The 23,850-nt window shown below is 43.0% G+C and overlaps 1 protein-coding gene across 1 annotated transcript in view; it reads right to left on the bottom strand.

The window, feature by feature from the left end:
- Nucleotides 1-23,850, bottom strand: part of CYFIP1 (cytoplasmic FMR1 interacting protein 1) — a 109,453-nt gene that overhangs the window by 60,062 nt on the left and 25,541 nt on the right. Inside the window, exons 2-10 of the mRNA XM_010852969.1 lie at nucleotides 17,349-17,471; nucleotides 17,184-17,273; nucleotides 16,535-16,612; nucleotides 16,246-16,347; nucleotides 15,225-15,406; nucleotides 11,491-11,587; nucleotides 11,277-11,405; nucleotides 4,479-4,583; nucleotides 2,527-2,618 (exon numbers count right to left, since the gene is read on the bottom strand). Coding sequence (XP_010851271.1) covers nucleotides 2,527-2,618; nucleotides 4,479-4,583; nucleotides 11,277-11,405; nucleotides 11,491-11,587; nucleotides 15,225-15,406; nucleotides 16,246-16,347; nucleotides 16,535-16,612; nucleotides 17,184-17,273; nucleotides 17,349-17,465 — 992 coding nt within the window. The 5' untranslated portion in view covers nucleotides 17,466-17,471. The remainder of the gene's footprint in view (nucleotides 1-2,526; nucleotides 2,619-4,478; nucleotides 4,584-11,276; nucleotides 11,406-11,490; nucleotides 11,588-15,224; nucleotides 15,407-16,245; nucleotides 16,348-16,534; nucleotides 16,613-17,183; nucleotides 17,274-17,348; nucleotides 17,472-23,850) is intronic.

Below are 23,850 nucleotides of genomic sequence, written 5' to 3'. Positions count from 1 at the left end.
CTTTTCTGGAACTCTCTTGCTTTTTCCATGATCCAGCAGATGTTGGCAATTTGATCTCTGGTTCCTCTGCCTTCTCTAAAACCAGCTTGAACATCAGGAAGTTCACAGTTCACATATTGCTGAAGCCTGGCTTGGAGAATTTTGAGCATTACTTTACTAGCGTGTGAGATGAGTGCAATTGTGCGGTAGTTTGAGCATTCTTTGGCATTGCATTTCTTTGGGACTGGAATGAAAACTGACCTTTTCCAGTCTGGTGGCCACTGCTGAGTTTTCCAAATTTGCTGGCATATTGAGTGCAGCACTTTCACAGCATCATCTTTCAGGATTTGAAATAGCTCAACTGGAATTCCATCACCTCCACTAGATTCGTTCGTAGTGATGCTTTCTAAGGCCCACTTGACTTCACATTCCAGGATGTCTGGCTCTAGGTCAGTGACTGATACCATCGTGATTATCTGGGTCGTGAAGATCTTTTTGTACAGTTCTTCTGTGTATTCTTGCCACCTCTTCTTAATATCTTCTGCTTCTGTTAGGTCCATACCATTTCTGTCCTTTATCGAGCCCATCTTTGCAAGAAATGTTCCCTTGGTATCTGTGATTTTCTTGAAGAGATCTCTAGTCTTTCCCATTCTGTTGTTTTCCTCTATTTCTTTGCTTTGATCGCTGAAGAAGGCTTTCTTATCTCTTCTTGCTATTCTTTGGAACTCTGCATTCAGATGTTTATATCTTTCCTTTTCTCCTTTTCTTTTCGCTTCTCTTCTTTTCACAGCTATTTGTAAGGCGTCCCCAGGCAGCCATTTTGCTTTTTTGCATTTCTTTTCCATGGGGATGGTCTTGATCCCTGTCTCCTGTACAGTGTCACGAACCTCATTCCATAGTTCATCAGGCACTCTATCTATCGGATCTAGGCCCTTAAATCTATTTCTCACTTCCACTGTATAATCGTAAGGGATTTGATTTAGGTCATACCTGAATGGTCTAGTGGTTTTCCCTACTTTCTTCAATTTAAGTCTGAATTTGCCAATAAGGAGTTCATGGTCTGAGCCACAGTCAGCTCCTGGTCTTGTTTTTGCTGACTGTATAGAGCTTCTCCATCTTTGGCTGCAAAGAATATAATCAATCTGATTTCGGTGTTGACCATCTGGTGATGTCCATGTATAGAGTCTTCTCTTGTGTTGTTGGAAGAGGGTGTTTGTTATGATCAGTGCATTTTCTTGGCCAAACTCTATTAGTCTTTGCCCTGCTTCATTCCATATTCCAAGGCCAAATTTGCCTGTTAATCCAGGTGTTTCTTGACTTCCTACTTTTGCATGCCAGTCCCCTATAATGAAAAGGACATCTTTTTTGGGTGTTAGTTCTAAAAGGTCTTGTAGGTCTTCATAGAACCGTTCAACTTCAGCTTCTTCAGCGTTACTGGTTGGGGCATAGACTTGGATTACTGTGATATTGAATGGTTTGCCTTGGAAACGAACAGAGATCATTCTGTCGTTTTTGAGATTGCATCCAAGGACTGCATTTTGGACTCTTTTGTTGACCATGATGGCCACTCCATTTCTTCTGAGGGATTCCTGCCCGCAGTAGTAGATATAATGGTCACTGAGTTAAATTCACCCATTCCAGTCCATTTCAGTTCGCTGATTCCTAGAATGTTGACATTCACTCTTGTCATCTAGTTTGACCACTTCCAATTTGCCTTGATTCATGGACCTGACATTCCAGGTTCCTATGCAATATTGCTCTTTACAGCATCGGATCTTGCTTCTATCACCAGTCACATCCGCAGCTGGGTATTCTTTTTGCTTTGGGTCCATCCCTTCATTCTTTTTGGAGTTATTTCTCCACTGATCTCCAGTAGCAAATTGGGCACCTTCTGTCCTGGGGAGTTTCTCTTTCAGTATTGTATCATTTTGCCTTTTCATATTGTTAATGGGGTTCTCAAGGCAAGAATATTGAAGTGGTTTGCCATTCCCTTCTCCAGTGGACCACATTCTGTCAGATCTCTCCAACATGACCCACCCATCTTGGGTTGCCCCATGGGCATGGCTTAGTTTCATTGAGTTAGACAAGGCTGTGGTCCTAGTGTGATTAGATTGACTAGTTTTCTGTGAGTATGGTTTCAGTGTGTTTGCCCTCTGATGCCCTCTTGCAACACCTACCGTCTTACTTGGGTTTCTCTTACCTTGGGCGTGCGGTATCTCTTCACGGCTGCTCCAGCAAAGCGCAGCCATTGCTCCTTACCTTGGACGAGGGGTATCTCCTCACCGCCACCTTTCCTGACCTTCAATGTGGGATAGCTCCTCTAGGACCCTATCTATTAGATATCTGAAATGTGGCCATTCTACTAAGAAAATAAATTGCACTTATAAATGAATTTAAATGTAAACATCTACACATGGAATAGACTACCATATCAGGATTTGATTGAAAATGTCAAAGGTGGCATCTCTGGATAGGTAAGCAGCCTGTCAGGAACCACAGTGAGAACACTGAAGAATGCTCTGACCGGGCAACTCACTCTCTGCCTACCGAGATTTATTTTCCTCATAGTGGGCGCTGGTCTTGATGTATCTTGCCAGTTCTATTTGCATGTCTCCAAATAGCGGAACCACCTGGAGCTGCTGTATTCAAAGAATAAAAATAAAAAACCCAGGGTCATTATGTATTGTATTTAGTCACCAAATACAATCTAAGAAGAATGAGGAATGCTAATAATTACTGAAGGCTGAATGCTATTTCTGCAAATTACTTACTGTAAAAAAGTTGTAAACAACTTCTACATTCACTTAAAGAACGAATTCAAACATTAAAATTAACCTACCTTCTTGCTAGAACCATGGTCATTAAAAAAAAACAAACTGCATTTCTATATACAAGAAACAATTAGGATAAATAACTAAAGAGAAAAAAATTGCAATAGCATCAAAAAATAAAAGTATGTAGTATTAAATCTAACAAAATATGTTAAGACTTCAAAACAAAATATTACCAAAAATTCTAGAAAAATTTTTAAAGTTCTAAGTGAATAGAGAATTATGTTAGGTTCATGTATTGGAAAACATGGTATTTTTAAAATATCAATTTTCCCTAAATCGATCTACAGATTCAACAGAATCCCAAACAATATTCCAAGAGGAAAAATGGTTTATGAGTAGTATGTGCATGTGTGTGTATGTCTGTGTGTAAATCAGCAAGTCAATTCTAAAATATATTTCAAAAGATAGAGGGACAATGCTCAAGACAACCATGGAGAACATAACTTGATGACCTGCTGGAGACTTACAGCAACTAAGCCAGCACAGGTGCAGACCAGTGGGGCAGAGCAACTTAAGGCAGAGTCATTCACATAGAGACACCTGCTTTATGACCCAGGTGACTCTTTAGAGCAATGAAGGGAAAAAAAAGTCAACTAGATATCCACAGGGGGAAAAAAAAAATCCAAGACTGTCGACCCTCTCTCTCACAGCATACATTACATCAATTCCAGGGGGATTATAAAGCTAGACAGAAAAGGAAACAATGATGCTACTAGAAGGTAATGCAAAAGAAAATTCTCAAGAGTCTGTTTTATCAAAGAGTTCTTAAAGTGGACATCAAAGATGAATATATCGGACCACATTAAAATTAAGAACCTCAGTTCACCGATGACTCTTCAAGAAAGTGAAAAATAAGAGCTACAGAGGGGAAATGCATGTATTTTAGGACATATGTGTCCGACAAAGGATACATACCCAGAATATGTAAAGAACTACAAACCAACAGGGAAAAAAAAGAATGAGAGACTTGAAAGGACACTTCACAAAGAGAACACACAAAGGACTAATAATACCGTGAAAAGCAATCAGGGAAACATCAACTAAACCACAAGGAAACTAGCCAATAAAATCTCAAAGACACACAGGCACACCCCTCAGGATGCCCCCTTGGTGATGATATGAAGCCCCAAGAATGCTCACTGACTGCTGGTGGTGATGCAAGTCAGCACAGCCATGTGGGGGAACTGAGGCTGTATCTACTGCACTGAAAATGTCCATTCTATAGATGAATACGCAATCCACCACTGGGTGCTCATCCAGTAAAAATGTGCACAATGTGCACACATCAGAGCAGCACTGTTCACACAAGCCAAACGCAGAAACAATCTCATGTTCATCACAGAATGGATACGTAAATTGCAGGTTAGTCATAAAATGTAGGGCCACACCACAGTGAAAAAGTAAAAACTATAGTTGCAGGTTCCCATAGGGATGATCTGACAAAGTGGGGGTAGCCAGACACAAAAGAATACATATGGCATGATTCCTTTAGACAAGGTTCAAATTCAGGTAAAACTGCTGTAAGAGCAGGGGACAGTCTACTCACATCCACCCACCTGCCAACATTGCATTTCCTACTTTGGACCAAAGTCACAGAGGTTGACCTCCCAAAGCGCAAACTGCATACACTTCAATAAAAAGGTTTATCTAGAAACTGCAACTCACCTTGAAGTATTTGTCAATTTTGGATAAGTTTATTCTTTTCTTGGCATCTAGTTTATAAATGTTGCTGACACTTCCATCCATCAAATATAGACCAAACCCCATGACCTGAAAAATCACAAAATGGCACATAAAGCTTAGACCTGCAGGTTTAATTATCCATAAACACACTGCTATAGTTCATAACTTTGAAATGACAATTCATTCTTATTTCAAAAAGCACTTTTTAAAAAAACTGTAGCTGACCTACAACCCTATATTAGTTCCAAGCGCACAACACAGTGAGTTGATATTTCTATACATTCAAAAATGATCACAATAATAAGTCCAGTTACCACTGGTCTGCCACGCAAAGACAGACAATATTGACGACAGTATTTCCAAAGCAGTATATTTCATCCTCTGGCCTCACTTACTTTGTAGCCAGAAGTCTACACTTCTTAATCTGACCTATTTCATTCACTCCTCCATACCACAATTGGGAACCTCCTGTCCTCTGTATCTATGAGTCTGTTTCTGTTTTATGTTTGTTCATTTATTTTTTTAGATTCTACATATAAGTGAAATCATATGGTATTTGTCTTTCTCTGCCTGACTTATTTCACATAGCATAATACTAAGTAGATTCACAAATGGCAAGATTTCATTTTTTATGCCTGAACAACATTCCATTATATCTAAATATATAGCTATATAGATATCTATAAGGCAATGGCACCCCACTCCAGTACTCTTGCCTGGAAAATCCCATGGATGGAGGAGCCTGGTAGGCTGCAGTCCATGCGGTCACAAAGAGTCGGACACGAATGAGTGACTTCACTTTCACTTTTCCCTTTCATGCATTGGAGAAGGAAATGGCAACCCACTCCAGTGTTCTTGCCTGGAGAATCCCAGAGACGGTGGAGCCTGGTGGGCTGCCGTCTATGGGGTCGCACAGAATCGGACACGACTGAAGTGACTTAGCAGCAGCAGTAGCAACCTTCTTATGCATCTATCAATGTACACTTAGGCTTTCATGTCTTGGCTATTGTTAACAATGCTGCATATATCTTTTTTAATTAGTATTTCTCTTCATATAACTATCCAGAAGTGGAACTGCTGGATCTTACAGTAATTTTTTTCATTCTTTGAAGAACCACCATATTGTTTTCAGTCATGGCTGCGGCAATTTACATTCCCACCAGATTTCAAACTGTACCAGCAATTCCCTTTTCTCCACTTGCTTGCTAGCAATTGTCATCTCTAGTCTTCTTGACAACATCCATTCTGACAAGTGTGAGATGATACTTCACTGTGGTTTTGATTTGCATCTCCCTGATGATGAGTAATATTGAGCATCTTTTCATGTAGCTCTTGGTCATCTCTATGTCTTTGTAATTAATGCCTATTCATATCCTCTGTCCATTTTTAAATTTTTTTTCACATTGAGTTGTTCAAGTTCTTTCTACATCTCAGATATTAACCCTTCGTTGAAAATACCGTCTTCATTCAGTACATGGTCTTTTCATTTTGCTGATAGTTTCCTTCAAAGTTTTTGAATTTGATGTGGTCCCATTTGTTTATTTTTTCCTTTGCTTCCCTTTTCTGAGGTGACAGATCAAAAAATATACATATGTTGCTAAAACTAATAATGTCAGAGAGTTTTCTTCCAGGAATTTTATGGTTTCAGGTCTTAACAATTAAATCTTTAATCCATTTTGAGCTTGTTTTTGTATATGGTGTGAGAGAGTAGTCCAGTTTCCCCAGCACCACTTATTAAGAGGCTGTCTTTTCCGTCACATATTCTTGTATCTTTTGTCATAGATTAATTGCCCATTAAGTGTGAGTTTATTTCTGAGCTCTCTGTTTCACTGATTTATGTGTCTGTTTTTGTGCCCTACCATCCTGTTCTGAGGACTTCCCTGGTGGCTCAGATGGTAAAGCATCTGCCTACAATGTGGGAGACTCGGGTTCAATCCCTGGGTTGGGAAGATCTCCTGGAGAAGGAAATGGCAACCCACTCCAGTATTCTTGCCTGGAAAATCCCATGGACGGAGGAGCCTGGTAGGTTACAGTCTATGAGATCGCAAAGAGTCGGACACGACTGAGCGACTTATGACGACTATGATCCTGTTCTGAATTTGTGGTATAGTTTGAAATCAATTACATCAAACTGGAGTGTGATACCTCCAGTTTTGTTCTTAAAGCTTTCTCTCATAAGATTGTTTTAATTGGGGTCTTTTATGTTTCCTTACAAATGTTATAATGATTTGTTCTAGTTCTGTGAAAAATGCCAATAGTACTTTGATAGGGGTTGCACCAAAACTGTAGATTGCCTTGGGTAGTATGGGAATTTTAATGACGTTAATTTTTCCAATCCCCGAAACAAAACAGATCTTTCCATTTGTTCATGTTGTCTTCAATTTCTTTCAACAATGTCTTATAATTTTTCAGAGGCCAGGTCTTTTACCTCCTTGGTTAGATTCATTCCAAGGTATTTTATTCTTTTTGATACAAATGGGATTTAAAAAAAAAATTATCTTTCGGATAGTTTGTTGTTGGTATATAGAACCACAATGGATTCCTATATATTATTTTACATCCAGCAACTTTACTGAATTCATGTATTAGTTCCAAAAGCTTTTTGTGGGTATCTTTGGGATTGTCCACGTATAGTATCATGGCATCTGCCAACAGTAACAATTTTACTTCTTCCTTTCCAATTTGGATTCCTGTAATTTCTTTTCTCTCTCTGACTGATGTGGCCAGGACCGCCAATATTATGCTGAATAAAGGTGGTGAGAGTGACCAGGCATTCTTGTTCTGTGCCTAATCTTAGAATACACTTTCACTGCTGAATATGATGCTAGCTGTGGGCTTGTCATACGCAGCCTTTATCATGCTGAGGTATGTTCCCTCTATATCCACTTTGTTAAGATTCTTTATCATAAATGGATCCTGAATTTTGTCAAGTTTTCCCCACATCTATTGAGGTAGTCATATGATTTTTATTTTTCAATTTGCTAATGTGTTATCACATTAATTGATTTACAATTATTGAATTATTCTTGCATCCCTGGAATAAATCCCAGTTGATCATGGTGTATGATCTCTTTAATGTACTGAATTTGGCTTGCAAACATTTTGTTGAGGATTTTTGCATCTACGTTCATCCATGATATTGGACTGTAATTTCTGTGTGTGATATCTTTGTCTGGTTTGATATCAGAGTGATGACGCCTCACAGAATGAGGTCAGAGCTTTCCTTCTTCTTCATTTTTTGTGGTGGGTGGGGATATTTTGAAGATAGTTGTTAACTCTTCCTTAAATGTCTGGTAGAATTCACCAGTAAAGCCATCTGGTTCTAGGCTTTCATTTGTTGGAAGTTTTTTGATTACTGATTCAATTTCATTAGTGGTAATCAGTCTGTTCATATTTATTTTCTGTTTCTTCCTGATACATCTTGGTAGAATGTACGTTTCCAGCACTTTATCCATTTCTAGGCTGTCCATTTTATTGGCATATAATTGTTCACAGTAATCTCTTATAATCTTTTGTATTTCTGTGGTGTTGGCTGTAACTTCTTTTTCATTTCGGATTTTATTGATTTGGGCCCTCTTGCTACTTTTCTTGAGGAGTCTAACTAAAGGTTTATTGATGTGTCTACTTTTTGAAAAGCGAGCTCTTACTCTTTTCTATTATTTTTAGTCACTATTTCATCTATTTTTCACTCCAATCTTTTATTATTTCCTTCTACTAACTTGGGGTTCTGCTTATTCTTTTGCTAGTTCCTCTAGGGGTAAGTTTAGATTGGTTATATGAAATTTTTCTTGTTTCCTGAACTGCTTTTGCTATGTCCCACAGATTATGGAACACTGTGTTTCCATTTTCATTTGTCTCCAGGTATTATTAAATTTCTTCTTTGATTTCATTAGGGACTCCTTAGTTCTTTAGTAGCATATTGCTTAGCCTCCACGTGTTTGTGTTTTTTTGGATTTTTTTTTTTTCTTATAGTTGATTCCTAGTCTCATAGAAGATGAAGCTCCAACACTTTCGCCACCTGACGTGAAGAACTGACTCATTGGAAGACACCCAAGCAGGAAGAGAAGGGGACGACAGGGGATGAGATGGTTCAATGGCATCACTGACTCAATGGACACGAGTTTGAGCAAGCTCCGGGAGCCGGTGATCAACAGGGAAGCCTGGCGTGCTGCAATCCATGGTGTCGCAGGGTTGAATACAACTGAGCGGCTAAACTGAACTTGCTTCTTTATAGCCTGGCGTCAACTTTTCCTCCTTACTGATGTAACTTTGGTCTGGCATCTACTTCCAATACAGTCCTGTCTCATCTACATTACAAACCTGCTCTGGTAAATATAAGCCTTCATCAGTAATTTCTCAAAGCATTTCAGGAAATTCCCAGGCAGCTACCCTATCTGCACTAGCTATCTTGCCATTTGCTTTTATGTTGTAAAGGCTGACTAGCCTTGAACTGATGAAACTAGCCACGGCTGGCATTAAAAGATGCACCCTCTGATTCTTTACTGTGGTTCTTTCTCCAGTCTTCACAAAGGCTTTTAGCTTTCTTTTGAATCAGCATTGAGTGGTTGACCCTGCATCTACACACTGAGAAGTTCCTCAATCTCCTCTATCATTTTTCTATACTTCTTCAACATTATTGCTGACATCACAGGCACAGCAAACTTCCACGTTTCATGATTTTGTCCTTGTTCTTTAGAATTGTGCTGTTAAGTCTTGTAGTCTATTTTGTCTGATATAAGTATTGCCACCCTAGCTTTCTTTCCACTTCCATGAAATATCATTTTCCATCCCCTCACTTTCAGTCTGTGTCTTTAGATCTAAAGTGAGTCTCCTGAAGGCAGCATACATATGGGTCTTATTTTTTAACCCATTCAGCTACTGTGTGTTTTCTATTGGAGCATTTAATCCACTCACATTTAAATTAATTATTGATAGGTACTTCCCTAGTGGCTCAGCAGTAAAGAATCTGCCTGCCAATACAGGAGACACGGGTTCAATTTCTGTGTCAGAAAGATCCCCTGGTGAAGGAAATGGCAACCCACTCCAGTATTTTTGTCTGGGAATTCCCATAAGCCCACAGTCCATGGAGTCACAATGAATCAGAGATAATTAGCAACTAAACAACAATGTGCTTATTGCCATTTTATTCATTGTTAAGTTCTTCAGTTTTTCATAGTTCCTTTTCATTCCTTTCTCCTCCTTTTGCTCTCTTCCCTTGTGATTTGATGACTATCTTTAGTGTTAGGTTTAGATTTGTCTTTTTTGTGAATCTATTATAAATTTTTGGTTGTGGTTATCATGAGGTTGATATATAACAACCCATATATATGTATATGTATGATTAAGTTACAATCTCTTAAGTTTGGATTCATTCTACTAACTCTGCATTTTTACTCCCCTACGAGCGCTTAATGTTTTTTTACATCATGTTTTATATCTTTTTTGTATCCCTTAATTATTTATTATGAATATAGGTGATTTTACTACTTCTGTCTTTTAACCTTGCTACAAGTGGATCTACTACTTTTACTATTTATCTTTTCCAATGAGATTTTTCTTTTTGTAATTTTAATATTTCTAGGCTTGGTAAAAAGTATTTTTAAAAGCCCCTCAGAAATTAATGGCTTCACGTGAAGCCATTTTATGTGACTTCTTGTTTCCTCTTACATGTATACACATCAGCTCCACCTCTTCTGAAGCACAATGCAATAATAAATGTGAATTTCCAAAAGCACCTATTGCCAGGGGGTTCTTGTACCAATAGGTGCAAACAGAATGTTTCTAATATCATAAAGCACTCCACTGGACAGTGCCCATTTTCTCTGATCCCTCCATGCAGTTCTCCTACATGGAAGAAATCTTGGAGCTGGGCCCACTTGCTTTGGGCCAGCAGGACATCCAGCACAGGGTCCCACAGAGCTGCCCTCTATGAAGGTAGAGAGCAGAGTGAAGAAAATAGCAGAACCATCTCCTCAGAGCTACTCAGTTTTCCTGGGTTCTCTCCAATGTATATATTATTAAACTTTCATTTGATTAAAAAAAAAAAACTTCTCATTTTCCCAATGAGAAACATCATTGAAAACCTCCCCAATTTGAAACAGAGTAATAATGAGGAATATGTTAAATGGCATGATTCTTGAACAACGAAAGTCTACTATAATCATGGTGACGTGCATGTGTGCTAAGTCATTTCAGTCATGTCCAACTCTTTGCAATGCTATGGATTATTGTAGCATGCCAGGTTCCTCTATTCATGAGATTCTCCAGACAAGAATACTGGAGTGGGTTGCCATGCCTTCCTCCAGGGGCTCTTTCCAACCCAGAGATCAAACCCACGTCTCTTATGTCTCCTGCACTGGCAGGCAGGTTCTTTACCACTAGAATAACCTGGGAAGCCCAATCGTGGTGACACAGTATACTAAATCTCTAGGAACTACATCCCTGCCAAGTAAAATCTGGCATAATCTCTGCTACAAGGAGCTTTATGCTGAGAAAAGTCCTTGACCAAAACCTCCTTATCTACAAGCACCTTCTCCAGGGATGGGCATGAGATCTATCTGACACTGGGCTCAAGCTTGGGACACACTCATGGTAATATGTCAAGGATTTGTAGTGCAATCTGCATGTAAGGTGGAAGATGCTGTATGTACACACACACACACACACACACAAGCATGAGAGAAAAGGTTGGCAAAACAATCATCAAGTTCAGCCTATTCATGAAAAGAAGGCTGCCCCTTTCTCATGGTGCTGTTGGCAGTCTTCCCTCAACACACGTACTTTGAGAAGCATGTGTTTCTCACTGGGCGTCAGGTACATTCTATTCTCATAGTAATCCACACAGAGATTCACGATGTCTGCTAAGAGCTCTTCATAACCAGAAATCACTTCAAGCTGCTGCTGCAGAGACTGAAACACAAAGATCTATGTCACTGACCAATCTCTGCCCCTCAGCCCCCTGGCAATGTGCCCCATCAGCCAGAGTGTGAGTTACTTGTGTGATCTTGTTGTGGTTGGCCAGGAACATGGACAGATTCTGTGATTCCTGGATGGACTGTGGATCTGCCATTTTACGTAAAAACTGAGCAGCCCTATAAAACAGGGGGAAAAAAGGGTTAATCAACCAACATGCTTAATGACATTAAACAAAAAAAACAGCCTGGCAAAATCAAAATTACTTTACTACTGCCACAGTTATCTGTACAAATGTGCATCATAGACGCTGGTTTCAATTTCAGCCTCCTCCAGCTTCTCCCCTGAACTCCAGTTAAGTCGCTCCGCAACGTGGACAGCTCATGACCCCACTGTCCATAGCTGATGGACTTCCTCAGAGAAGTGGCACCACCACTCACAGGTTTTCCTGAAGGGCACTAACACAATGGCCTCTCACATTGGCTCCCCATCCCCAAGTCTGAAAAAGGCTGACACTCCCTCCGTGAGTCCAGTGCTGAGTGACACGGATGGCCAGCACCATTTAGGTTCTCTGTTGGGAAACTTTTGGGCAGCCAAACCTCCCATCAGTCAGGGACTACACCACACACAGTTCTGTGCCAAAGGTATGAGACAAAATCCTGCTTCCACCACCAATGTGCAGCTCCATCTTGGACAAACCTAAAGATCTGGTACCAAGTCTAATATGAGGAGTGGGTTTTCCCACACCATCAAGCAATATTCTAACACCAGCTGGGTGGCCTGCAATGAACTAAATTCTGACACTGCTGGAAGACAGCATCAGATCCCATGAGTAGGGCAATGTATGGGAAAAGAATGGGGCTTCCACGGCCTCTCCAATCACCACTCCACCAAACTTCCACATATTCACCAACCTGGAAGCTCTCCGAACCCTGTCCTTTGGGGTTTTTAATGGAAGATTCCTCATAGAAAAGTGTTTGATTAGATTACTGACGCTGGCAATGGGTTCAACCTCTAACCCCTCTCTCCCCACTGAGGTCAGAAGGGTAGGACTAAAAGTTCCAACCCTCCAGTCCCGGGGCTGATTCCTCTGGTGACCAGCACCATCCTGAGGGTACCTAGGGGCTTTCCAAAATCACACTAACATAACAAAAGAAATTTTATTGCTTTCATCACAGGAAATTCCAAGGGTTTTACGAGTTGTGCCAGAAATGAGGATGAATATACACTTCTTGTTATATATCAATACATACCCCCTGAACTCTCCTGACTCTCACCATATCTGAAAAACAAGACCTATATGACCTACTCATGGGCTGACAAGGGAACAGTGGACACAGAAGGACCTGAATGCTGAGGTCCAACAATCCTGCACAACACGGGCTGAGTCTCTAGTTTTTACAAAGCAGTATGAAAGCACATAAGAGGACTCTGCACTTCTAGGGCTTCCCCAAAAAAGTTTAGGACCTGTCTGTACAACCTAGAACCTTGAGGGTCGTACTAAAGAAAAGCTTTCATGGCAAAGACTGGTAACCTATCCCAACTGTCATTTCCTTTCCTTCCTGCTTCAAAATAAGCCCTGAATTTCTGTAGTGCAGCAACGAACCTCATCTCCACATTGGGATCAACTGCTCAGCCATGAAAAATAAGGCAAAACTTTGTAAGGCACTTGAAAGTTTACTTATAAGAGATATTGTAGGGCCTTCAACTCTCCTTCCTTTCTGCTGACATGAATGCAGAGATGACACCTGGAGCTCAACTAGCCATTCTGGGCTACAAGGCAACACATAAAGACAGCAGGAGCCCTGGTTCCTGAATGGTCGGGAACCCACTTAGCTGCAGGCCACCTAAATCAGGACATTCCAGGTGAGAAATAAACTGTAATCTTGCTTATTTCTGTAAGTTTTTTTTTTTAATATATGCAGTAAAATAATATTAACTGGCACATTTACGTTCTTTTTTAAAGAATGTATAGTGTCCACTTTATTGACTTGAGTGATTGTTGAAGCTGCAAGAATGGAAATTAAGAAAAGGACCAAAAATACCTATTTTTATTTTCCTTAAGCCTCACCATGACAATATGGGTTATCGGGAACTTACACTTAGAAGAAGTTGTAACTACCAGCTACATTCAAATAAAGTGTTTTTTGGTTATTTTTTTTTTAATAAAAAGTGTTTTGAATGTTGACTGTGGGTGTAAGGGCTGGGGATGAGTAAGGGTTATTGTCTGGGAAAGTGAACCAACAGATTGTCCACAACAGAGATCACAGCAAGAGGATGCTGGAAGGATGAAGATTGCCTCAGCCATCTTCTGTGCTCAGGGGAGCCTGGAGGGCGGCAAAGATGGTGGGCAACTTCTGAAGGGGGTGCCCAGGGGCCCTCCAATGGCCTTCCACAGAGCAGTCCCATCTTTAAACTGTTTTCCAGACTGGGCTTTGAAATAAAGGCGCTACTGCTAAGAGAGAGAGAAAAGAAACCTTTTTAAAATGAAAAACCACTGGTGCTGTCTACCTCCCCATTCCTCTGATAGAGTCAGAAAGGCTGACAAAGCTGATCAAAAATCATGTAACAAGTGATTTATGCCATCAGGAGCAGAAGCTATTCTCCTGGACTGGGAAGCTCAGAAGCCCCATGCTCCACCAAGAGTCTCACACACTTGAAATCCCCGAACACTGGCATCAAATGGAGACAACTCCAGACTCTCCTACTGGAGAGGAGTTAACGGGACCATTCAAAAGATGTTGTCATTCTGAAGATCTACGCTTGCATGCAGAGCCGACTCTTGGTGATGAATGGAACACCTGAACTTATTTCACATGAACAATAAGTTCATGTGAGATCTAGCTGGGAGATCTAGCTCCACCCCCACTGCTGACCCAAGCTCAGATCTGTTTCGTGCTGCATCTCAAGTTGACTTCATTTTAAAGACACAGCAATGGTTGCATGATTTTAGATGTGTATTAGGGTTCAGGGTAGGCTGCTCCCAAATATGCCACTGTGGCATACTGATTTATTCTGAATTAGTTACTTAAACAGCTGCAGCAAGTACATTCTGACCTCCTCTGTGCCCCTGAAAGCAGGAAAGAAACCTCCCACATGAAAGGTAACCTCCCTGTACCAGGAGGTCAGGAGGCGTGCTCATCACCAGAGGCTGTGTGAACAACCTTCCTACCTCCTCACTCACTGACCATGCCAACGCAAACTTCTCTGTCTTATCAATTCTTCACAGGCTACTTTTTCTTTGTTTAAAAGGTTACTTCTTTGGGTGTCATATCTTGGGACCCCCCGCCATATTTATTAAATTAAATTTGTTTTGCTCTTATTAATTTCTGCTTTCTTAAAGGCAGTTCTCAGGCAAGAACCTAGAAGGGCACAGGAGAAATTACTTTGCTTTCTCTACAAATGAAACCACAGCCTATTCAGATGCAAAGTAAATCTCTTCTAATTCACTTGTATAGCTAAGTTTCATTGTCTAACAAAGGAAACAGAAGTCAGCATCTCATTCCAGCCAACTTGTTTTAACAGTCTAGGGCACAGACTTTCCCTAGAGAGTTGGTTACAGAACAGCTGCTCTGATCTACCTGCCACCAACATACTCAGTCTTACAGACACACTGCTGTGACGTGCCCACCTAGACCAGACGCGCAGGCTCAAGGCAGCACATCATCCTCTAGGGTGATGGGAGCCCAGAGCTCCCTCCACACATAGGACTACAAGAATGCTTTGTGGGGCTCGTGATCTGTCTCAGGCCCAGAATGGCCCTTGTGGGTGCCGCACCCCCCACGCAAAGGCGCCCGGGAACCCAGGTGCGCTCACCTCTTGTAGGCTGAGTGGTCATTCTTCACACTGCACTTCATGTTCTTCAGCTCGTCCAGCACAGCAAACATGTTGATGAACTTGCCCAGGGTGATCAGGTAGGCTTCGGACACGAAGTCCTTCCTTCTCTCCGCATGGCACAGGCGCCTCACCTCCCCACAAAAACGCTCAATGGCATTTCTCTGTACAGAGGAAGCAGGGACAAATACACTGCTTTCAGGGACGGGCCAACCCCAGACTCAGCTCCAAGCACAGAGTCCAGACTCACATTACTCGCTGAGGAAATGCCCAACCAACAGGTGCGTATTTACAGCTCAGGTAAAGAGACATTTTCTAGAAAGTGATTTCCACATGTCTTTGCTCTATAACAATCATCATCGATTTTGCACTTTACCAACTATGTCCCCAAAGTAAAAGAATTTTGTTGACTATTCCGGCAAAGTTACTGAGCAAAATGCTGCAAAAGAACATCTGTAAAGCAGATTGCTTTAGCTTTCAGAGTTGAAAAAGGGAGTGGGAGGATTTCCACATGACAATTTTTTAAGATAAAACAAAACTCATCATCTAAGGAGTTTTATCTTCTCTGTTTGCTAAAGGAATCTATAATAAAAAACTCACACACATTTAAGTATGTCTTTAAAAATCCAGGAAGGCCCCTCCCGTAGCCACCCTGCCTAACCCAAGGGCCAGAAGGAGTCAAGACCAGGGTGAGGCCCACCAGAGCAGACAATGGGATGAAAACACGTGAAAACCAGATGAATCGAAAGTACAAGCATACTGATAGAAAGCAGTCTTCATGCAGGAAATACAAAGTCACTCTCAAGGGAAGGAGAGAAGTGAAACATAAAAGCAGCATTTATTCTGAAGCAGCCAGTCAAGCTTCAGCCTGTCAAAGGTTTAGTTCCCTTTGGCCTCAAAGCTGTTGTGACCGTCTGAATTTACATGCAGTTTGTTTAGTCAGGACATGGTGCCAGTGCCCCACTCTCTGCACTAAACCCCTGGGATTATTTCACCGTTTTACCTGGAAGTACATAAAATTCATCAGTTTCGTGACCTCAGGCTCAAGGACCTCCACGGTTTTCTCATAAATTTCAACTCTGTTAGGCTGTTCATTACATTTCACCTGGAAGTAAAGAAGCACGACCGAGAGAGGCTTCAACCCACAGAATGTGAGGAGTTGCTGGAGGAGGGCAGATCAGAGGTGGGGTGTGGTGTGACTGGGCAGGAAAGCCTGGAAGGGATGAGGCCTGGTCTGTCTGGAGTGGGGTGTGCCCAGTAGGGGTGGGGTGGAGTCTGGCTGGGACCGGCACCTGTGGGATGGCCCGAGAGCAGCTTCTCCAGGTGTACAGCATGACAGCATATTCTTGGCCTTCCTCCAGCATCTCATTCTGCAAGGGTATACCGGGCAAATCAAAGGCAAGCAGAACAGTCACCAAGTGCTAACATATACAGCCATAAACCAGAGGGAGAGGCGGGGAAGCTGACTACAGTCTGAAATATTTTTAAGATGCATTAAAATGTTCACAAGGTTTGATCTAATAACTTCACTTGTACAAATCTAGCCGGGGAGAATAATTATATATTTAGGAAGATATTCATCATAGAACTTATTATAAGAAAGCAAGGCAAACTAAGTAAACATGCTTCATCTGGTTTAATGTAATGACATACCAAAATGTTCATTAAATTATTAATATACATAGTTATAACAGCAATGCAATTCACTTCTGCAATCTAAATCCCATATGGGTGTGTGGCTGGTATGCTTGACCACAAGTATAAACAAAGGAGAGTGGGCTTGCTGATGCTGACAAAGGTTTTCTCTGGGCCACAGAAGCCAGATTTTCAGAAAGAGCATGCACTGTTCTTAGTAATAGAATAATACCAAAAAAAAAAAAGACATTTGCCATTCAGATGTGTCAACCCCCTGCCCTCCCACTGAGGAAAACATGTAGTTACCATGCTAGAATGGACGGTTGCTTGTTCAATGTATCTTGCAATGCCGGTAACAAATGCATTTCTGTCTTCAAAATTAGTGTTGAAATTTGGCTGGAAGGAAAAAGAAAACCATCACATGGAGGTCAGCATCACGGGTCACGTGTCCTGCAGCTGTCCAGCACCCACCTGGTAGAGCAGTGAGGACGGTGGGGGCTCGATGCAGGGCTGCTGGTCAGGCAGAGGCAGCTCTTCCAAGAGGTCCACATTGGACAAGGCATCCTCCAGCGTCACTTGGGCCGCCATCCTGGCCTACGACCAAACACAAAGCCCCCTGTGCTGTGAGGAAGGGCATGACAGTCCCTCCAGGGTGGGGTACTTAGGGTCCTGCTCCCCTGTGCCTTCTTCTTAGGGAGCTGGGGCTGGCAAAGGCATCTTAGACTGTCCCTGGGGCCTGGCATCTCTCTCGGGCCTCATCAGCAGGGGAGTCACAACACAACTGCTGCTGGTCATGGTATAGGGCACAAGGGCCAACACACGTGCCACGGCTTCCTGCCACCCTCCCACCTCAGGGCCATCATCCTGGAGGGCTCTCCGAGAGGGTCTGACAACCCCTTCACTGAGCTGGGGGCAGGAATAGTTCCTCCAGTACTATGTCTGTCCTCAGGAGGCCAGCACAGCCTCGGATGGGCAACAGTGCTTCCAACCAATGACGCTTTCCAGGGGCTTCCTCCAAGCAGGGCCACACGCTCCAGATGGAGATGCACAAAGCCAGTGCCCTGACTCCAAGAATGCAGGACAGCCTGCACGGCCCAATAAGGTGAGGGCCTATAGCTAAGGAAAGGAAATAGGGAGAGGGCTACTGGCAGAGGACTGAGAGCCTGAACTCTGTGACTGCCATACAGAAGCACAGAAAAGGAGATGGACTTCACCTGATACATCTATGCTGGCTCCAGAAGGGAGGAGTCAACATACTCCAGCTTGCCTCCCGCTGAATGTTGCTGTGATCCTGCATGGGACTCAGGGAGCAACTCTAACTCCAGATGGACATGTGAAGCAGCCCTGACCCCAGCAGGATACGTGGGGCAGCTACATGGACAGCTATGTTCATTCTGAGATTGAAAAGCAGCACGCAGGCTGGGCAAGAACACTGAAAGAAAAGGAAGAGGTACCCAGCTGCTCTACTTAGCACTGGGCACCAGACAGGCATGGGTGTGGAAGTATTTGGTGAGGCAGGTTTCCAAAGCCTCAGCATGCTGGTCAGAGGACCAAAAAGGGAAGCCCAGGGCACTGGAAAGCCCCAGGGACAATGTGGAGAGGAAGAAGCTTGGAAGACCAAGCCCACAAAGTTGGTCAGAAATGTCATTAGGCTCACCCTCAAGCTGCACATGCGTGGATCTGATCCTCACATCCCAAGCCCTGAGACCAGAGCCAGGTCCCAGACGGCCACAGGAGGCACACACAGGACAGATCCAAAAGGCACTGCTGAGCTCCAAGACAGGAGTGACACTGCACCACAGTCCAGAGAGGACAGGTCAGAACTGGCGCTTAAATCAAAGCAGGTTGTTTGCCAGCTAAAACAAAAACAACATTTCCTAGGATTTCGACAAGACCCAGAGTCTCATACTATAATATCCAAAATGTCCAGCTGCAATCCAAACTACTCAGTAAAGAACCAGTAATGTCTTAGCTCCCACAGGAAAAGATGAGCAACAGATATGCCAAAATAATACAGATACTACAATTATCTACCAGACTTAAAGTACCTACTATAAAAATGCTCTAAACAAACATGGCACTCCTGAAGTGAACAAAAAAACTGAAAGTCACAAATAAATACATAAATAACCGAATGGAAAATTAGAACTAAAAAATACATCATCAAAAAATCTACAAACAATAAATGCTGGAGAGGATGTGGAGAAAAGGGAACTCTCTTGCACTGTTGGTGGGAATGTAAATTGATACAGCTACTATGAAAAAGAGTATGGAGAATCCTTAAAAAACTAGGAATAAAACTGCTATATGGCCAAGCAATCCCACTACTGGGCATATACCCTGAGAAAATCGTAATTTAAAAAGACACTTGTACCCCAATGTTCACAGCAGCACTATTTACAATAGCTAGGACATGCAAGCGACCCAGATGTCCATCGACAGATGAAGGGATAAAGAAGCCGTGGTACATATACACAATGGAATATTACTCAGCCATAAAAAGGAACAAATATGAATCAGTTGAACTGAGGTAGATGAGCCTAGAACCTATTATACAGAGTGAAGTAAGTCAGAAAAACAAATTATCATATATTAACACATATATATGGAATCTAGAAAGACGGTACTGATGAACCTATCTGGAGGGCAAGAATGGAGACACAGACATAGAGGACAGACTTGTGGAGATATAGGGGAAGGACAGGGTGGAACAAACTGAGAGAAGAGCACTGCCACAGATACACTATCGTGTAAAGAGGAAGCTAGCGGGAAGCAGCTGCTCAGCACAGGCAGCTCCGCTGGGTGCTCCGTGATGACTTAGAGTGCTGCGTGGGGGTGGGGGGTGGCAGGGCAAGTAGGAAGGCATGCATGTATACACATGGCTGATTCATGATGTTGTATTCCAGAAACCAATATAACACTGCAGAGCAATTACCCTCCAATTAAACATAAATTTAAAAAATACAATAATGAAATTTAATGAACTCCCCACAGGAGCTTAAAAGCAGAGAAAAGATTCAGTGAATTTGAAAACAGAGCAACAGAAATAAGCTGAATTGAATGACAGAGGGAAAAAAAGATTGAAAAAAATGAAGAACGTTGAGGACCGAAAAAAATGAAGAACCTTGAGGACCTCTAGAACAAGAGAAAACTATCAAACACTGTCTCATAAAAATACAAGAACAAGAACAAAGTGTCTCAGCTGGATAAACAGTTGAAAACAAGACTGAAAACTTTGCAAATGTGTGTACAGATTCAAGAAGCTCAGCAGACCCCAAACAAGACAAACCTAAAGAAATCCCTACCCAGACAGATCACAGTCACACGGCTGAAAAATAAAGACAATGAAAAAATATCCTAAAAATAGCCTGACCAAAGTGGTTCATGACCTAGAGAACAATAATTTGTGAGAAATAAATTTCCATTGTTTATAAGCCAAAAAGAGAGAGACGGAGAGGGAGGGATCTAAGAGGAGTTAAAAAATAAAATGCAGACCTAAATCCAAACATATCAATAATTAGGTTTATCAAAGTAAGCTGAAACACACCAATTAAAGACAGAGATTGTCAGAATGGATTTAAAAACTCCTGACCCAAGCCTATGCCAGCTGTAAGAAACTCATTTCAGACATAGTGACACAGGTAGCTGATAGTAAACGGGGAAAAGAGAAACCAAGCAGGACTAGTCAAAGGAAGCTGGACTACTCAAGTGTCAGAGAGAGCTGGCTTCCGAGCAGGAAATGCCCAGGGATAAAGAGGGGGGTGCACAACGGAAGATCATTCAGAAAGGAAACAACCACGCTCAGTGTGAATGACTAACGAGAGAGGGTCAAACCAGGCAAACCCCGGCAGCCCCGAAAGGAGAAGTAACTCCGCCCTGGAGACAGTGACAGCTCTCAGCCAGCAACAAGATCAGCAGGACGGGGAGGACAGACACCGAGGGAGCCGAGGCCTGAACTCCTCCCTCAGCCCAACAACAGCACAAGATCCATTCTGCATGGTTCCCACCATCCACGTTAATGCAAAATATAGCAGATATTCTTCACAGCAATGAAAAAATCTCCCTTTCATTACCAACTTCCTTCTCTCATCACAACTTCCTATTCCACACACTCAGGAAAGGAGGACATCCAGGACAGGGGTGCACAGAGCCAAGTCTTCCTCCCGGTCACTGCCCTGCAGAGCCAGCGCAGGGGCCCCAGCGGTGCCCATACAGGGCACCTCAAAGCTGACGGCCTCCAAGGAGCCAGGCTGCCCAACAAGGTCCCTGTGGTCCCTCAGGGCTGCCTGGCCTTACCTCTGTGCCTCTCACCTCCACAGGTCAAGCCAACCACCCAGGAACAACCATGCAGCCCACACGACCAGTTGCCCTAGCTTTCCACTCAGTGCCCATGGGACCTGCTTCCTCCCCACTCTCTGCCCAGGACAGGCCTGGATCACCCACTGACAGGAGAGGTGGTGCAAGAGAGCTGCAGAAAGGCTCTGTGACACGCTTGGGTCACACCCTAGGACAAATGTCAAATGTTCAACTTATTTCAAATCGGTGTTTAAGGACATTTTTGTTTGCTGTGGTTTATATATACAATGGAATATTATTTGGTCTTAATAAGGAAGGAAATTCTGACACATGCAACAACACAAATGAGCCCACAAGTCATGCTAACTGAAATAAGCCAGTCACAAATGGAAGAGCACTGCACGATTCCACTCAGAGGAGAGGAGCCAAACTCAGAGAAAAAGTCAAACGGTGGTTACCCAGGGGCTGGAGAAGAGGAAACTGGGGAATTACTGTCTAATGGGCACAGAGTTCCAGTTTGGGAAGATGGGAAAAGTTCTGGAGATGGATGGTGGTGACGGTTACACGATAGTGTGAATATTTAAAATGGTAAATTTTATGTTCTGCATATTTTACTACAATTAAAAATTAGGATTAAAAAATTATCAATATTTATGGCAGATATCAGAAAATAAAGAAAAAGTAAAGGAAATTATCCATAATCCTCTGATCCCTCACAGAAACAAGACGATATCAGTTATTCTGTAAGCTGCTTTTCCCTTCCAACTTCCATAAAAACACTGAAGTTGTTGAACATTCTCTCACAGCATCCTTCAATCTTTGTGTGAACTACCAGTCAAGGCTCTCTTATCACACACAGAGGCTCTTTCCTAACTGTTGCATTTTCTTCTCCGTGCTTTTCGACCACGAACACACCCTACAAACATCCAATTCCAGGGCCACGGGCGCCTCCATGACTGGAGCTCCAGCCTTGTGCTTCTTCCACAAAGAAGAAGCAGGTGTCTGCCTCATCTGTTCAGGAAACCTGAAACCGTCAGTTCTGAATTCAAGTCCCCAGTCTCCATCTCACCGGTTTCTTTGACACCTCCCAATTTCACCTCAAGATTCCGTTTAAATCCACTTACTTTTCTCCATTTCTAGCAGCCACTCCCTTGTCAGGGGTGGCCCACTGCCTCAGGAATAAAATCCACGCTCCCTGTCCCTGCTCCAGCCACCCCAAATCCAGAATCCTGCCAGCCTCACCCCCTTCAGCCCACTGGGGTTTCTTCTCAGCACAACACAGGGGCCTTGTGTGCCTGGTCACCCACCGCACGGCCCTGGGACAGAGCCTCAACTGCACCTTAAGGACTGACACGCCTTTGCAGTGTCAAAAGCCACAGTGCCAAAGCCCAAGAGTGTAACAAAAATAACACATCTGGAACACACTCAAAACCTCCCCTGCTGCCACGCAAGACTTCACAGTTTAACAACTCAATTACATTTCTGTCTCCCTTGGCTCAGCTCAAATGAGCTCAATCCCCTCCACAGCTTGGGGCCTGGTCACAGCAGGATGGCATGTGACCACAGGCACAGAGGGAAGGCCATGTGAGGACATGGTGAGAAGGCGGCCGTCTGCAAGTCAAGGAGAGGCACCTCGGAGGGAACCAGCCCTGCTCACACCTTGATCTCAGACTTCTAGCCTCCAGAGCTAGGATAGAATACTTTTCTATTGCCTAAGCTGCTTGCCAACAAAGGTCCGTCTAGTCAAGGCTATGGTTTTTCCAGGAGTCATGTATGGATGTGAGAGCTGGACTATAAAGCAAGCTGAGCACCAAAGAATTAATGCTTTTGAACTGTGTTGTTGGAGAAGACTCTTGAGAGTCCCTTGGACTGCAAGGATATCAAACCAATCAATCCTAAAGGAAATCAGTCCTGAATATTCATTGGAAGGACTGATGTTGAAGCTGAAACTCCGATACTTTGGCCACCTGATGTGGAGAGTTGACTCATTTGAAAAGACCCTGATGCTGGGAAAGATTGAGGGCAGGAGGAGAAGGGGACGACAGAGGATGAGATGGTTGGATGGCATCACCGACTCAATGGACATGGGTTTGGGTAGGCTCCAGGAGTTGGTGATGGACAGGGAGGCCTGGCGTGCTACCAGTTCATGGGGTCGCAAAGAGTCAGACACGACTGAGTGACTGAACTGAACTGAAAGCTGCCTGGGGTATGGTTTTGTTTCAGTTTGGCTTCTCAGGTGGCACTAGAGGTAAAAAAAAAACAAAAAACAAAACTCGCTTGCCAACACAGGAGACATAAGAGGTGAGGGGGGTGACCCCTAGCTTGGGAAGATCCCACTCCAGTACTCTTGCCTGGAGAATCCCACAGACAGAAGAGCCTGGAGGGCTATAGTCCATAGGGTCACAAAGAGCTGGACAGGACTGAAGCAACTTAGCATACATACAGCCTGAGCAGACTAACACAGCTAAGACTGAGTAGAGCGGAATTGCCCAGACAGGGTACCTACCCCCTCGTGCTGACTGGCCACTAAAACCACCCTCATGCTGGCATTTTTCTGACACATACATACTTGATGCACAAAAAGCAGACTGCTGGGAGCAAAGCAAAGACTACCTGACCCACCAGAGCCTCGGTCTCACAGCCCAGCACCAGCACCCCCAGTCTGTGACCCATCCCT

This window comes from Bison bison, unplaced genomic scaffold (genome assembly GCF_000754665.1).
Source record: "Bison bison bison isolate TAMUID 2011002044 unplaced genomic scaffold, Bison_UMD1.0 scf7180017864320, whole genome shotgun sequence".
Taxonomy (NCBI): Eukaryota; Metazoa; Chordata; class Mammalia; order Artiodactyla; family Bovidae; genus Bison; species Bison bison.
This window is presented reverse-complemented; position numbering and strand designations above follow the sequence as displayed.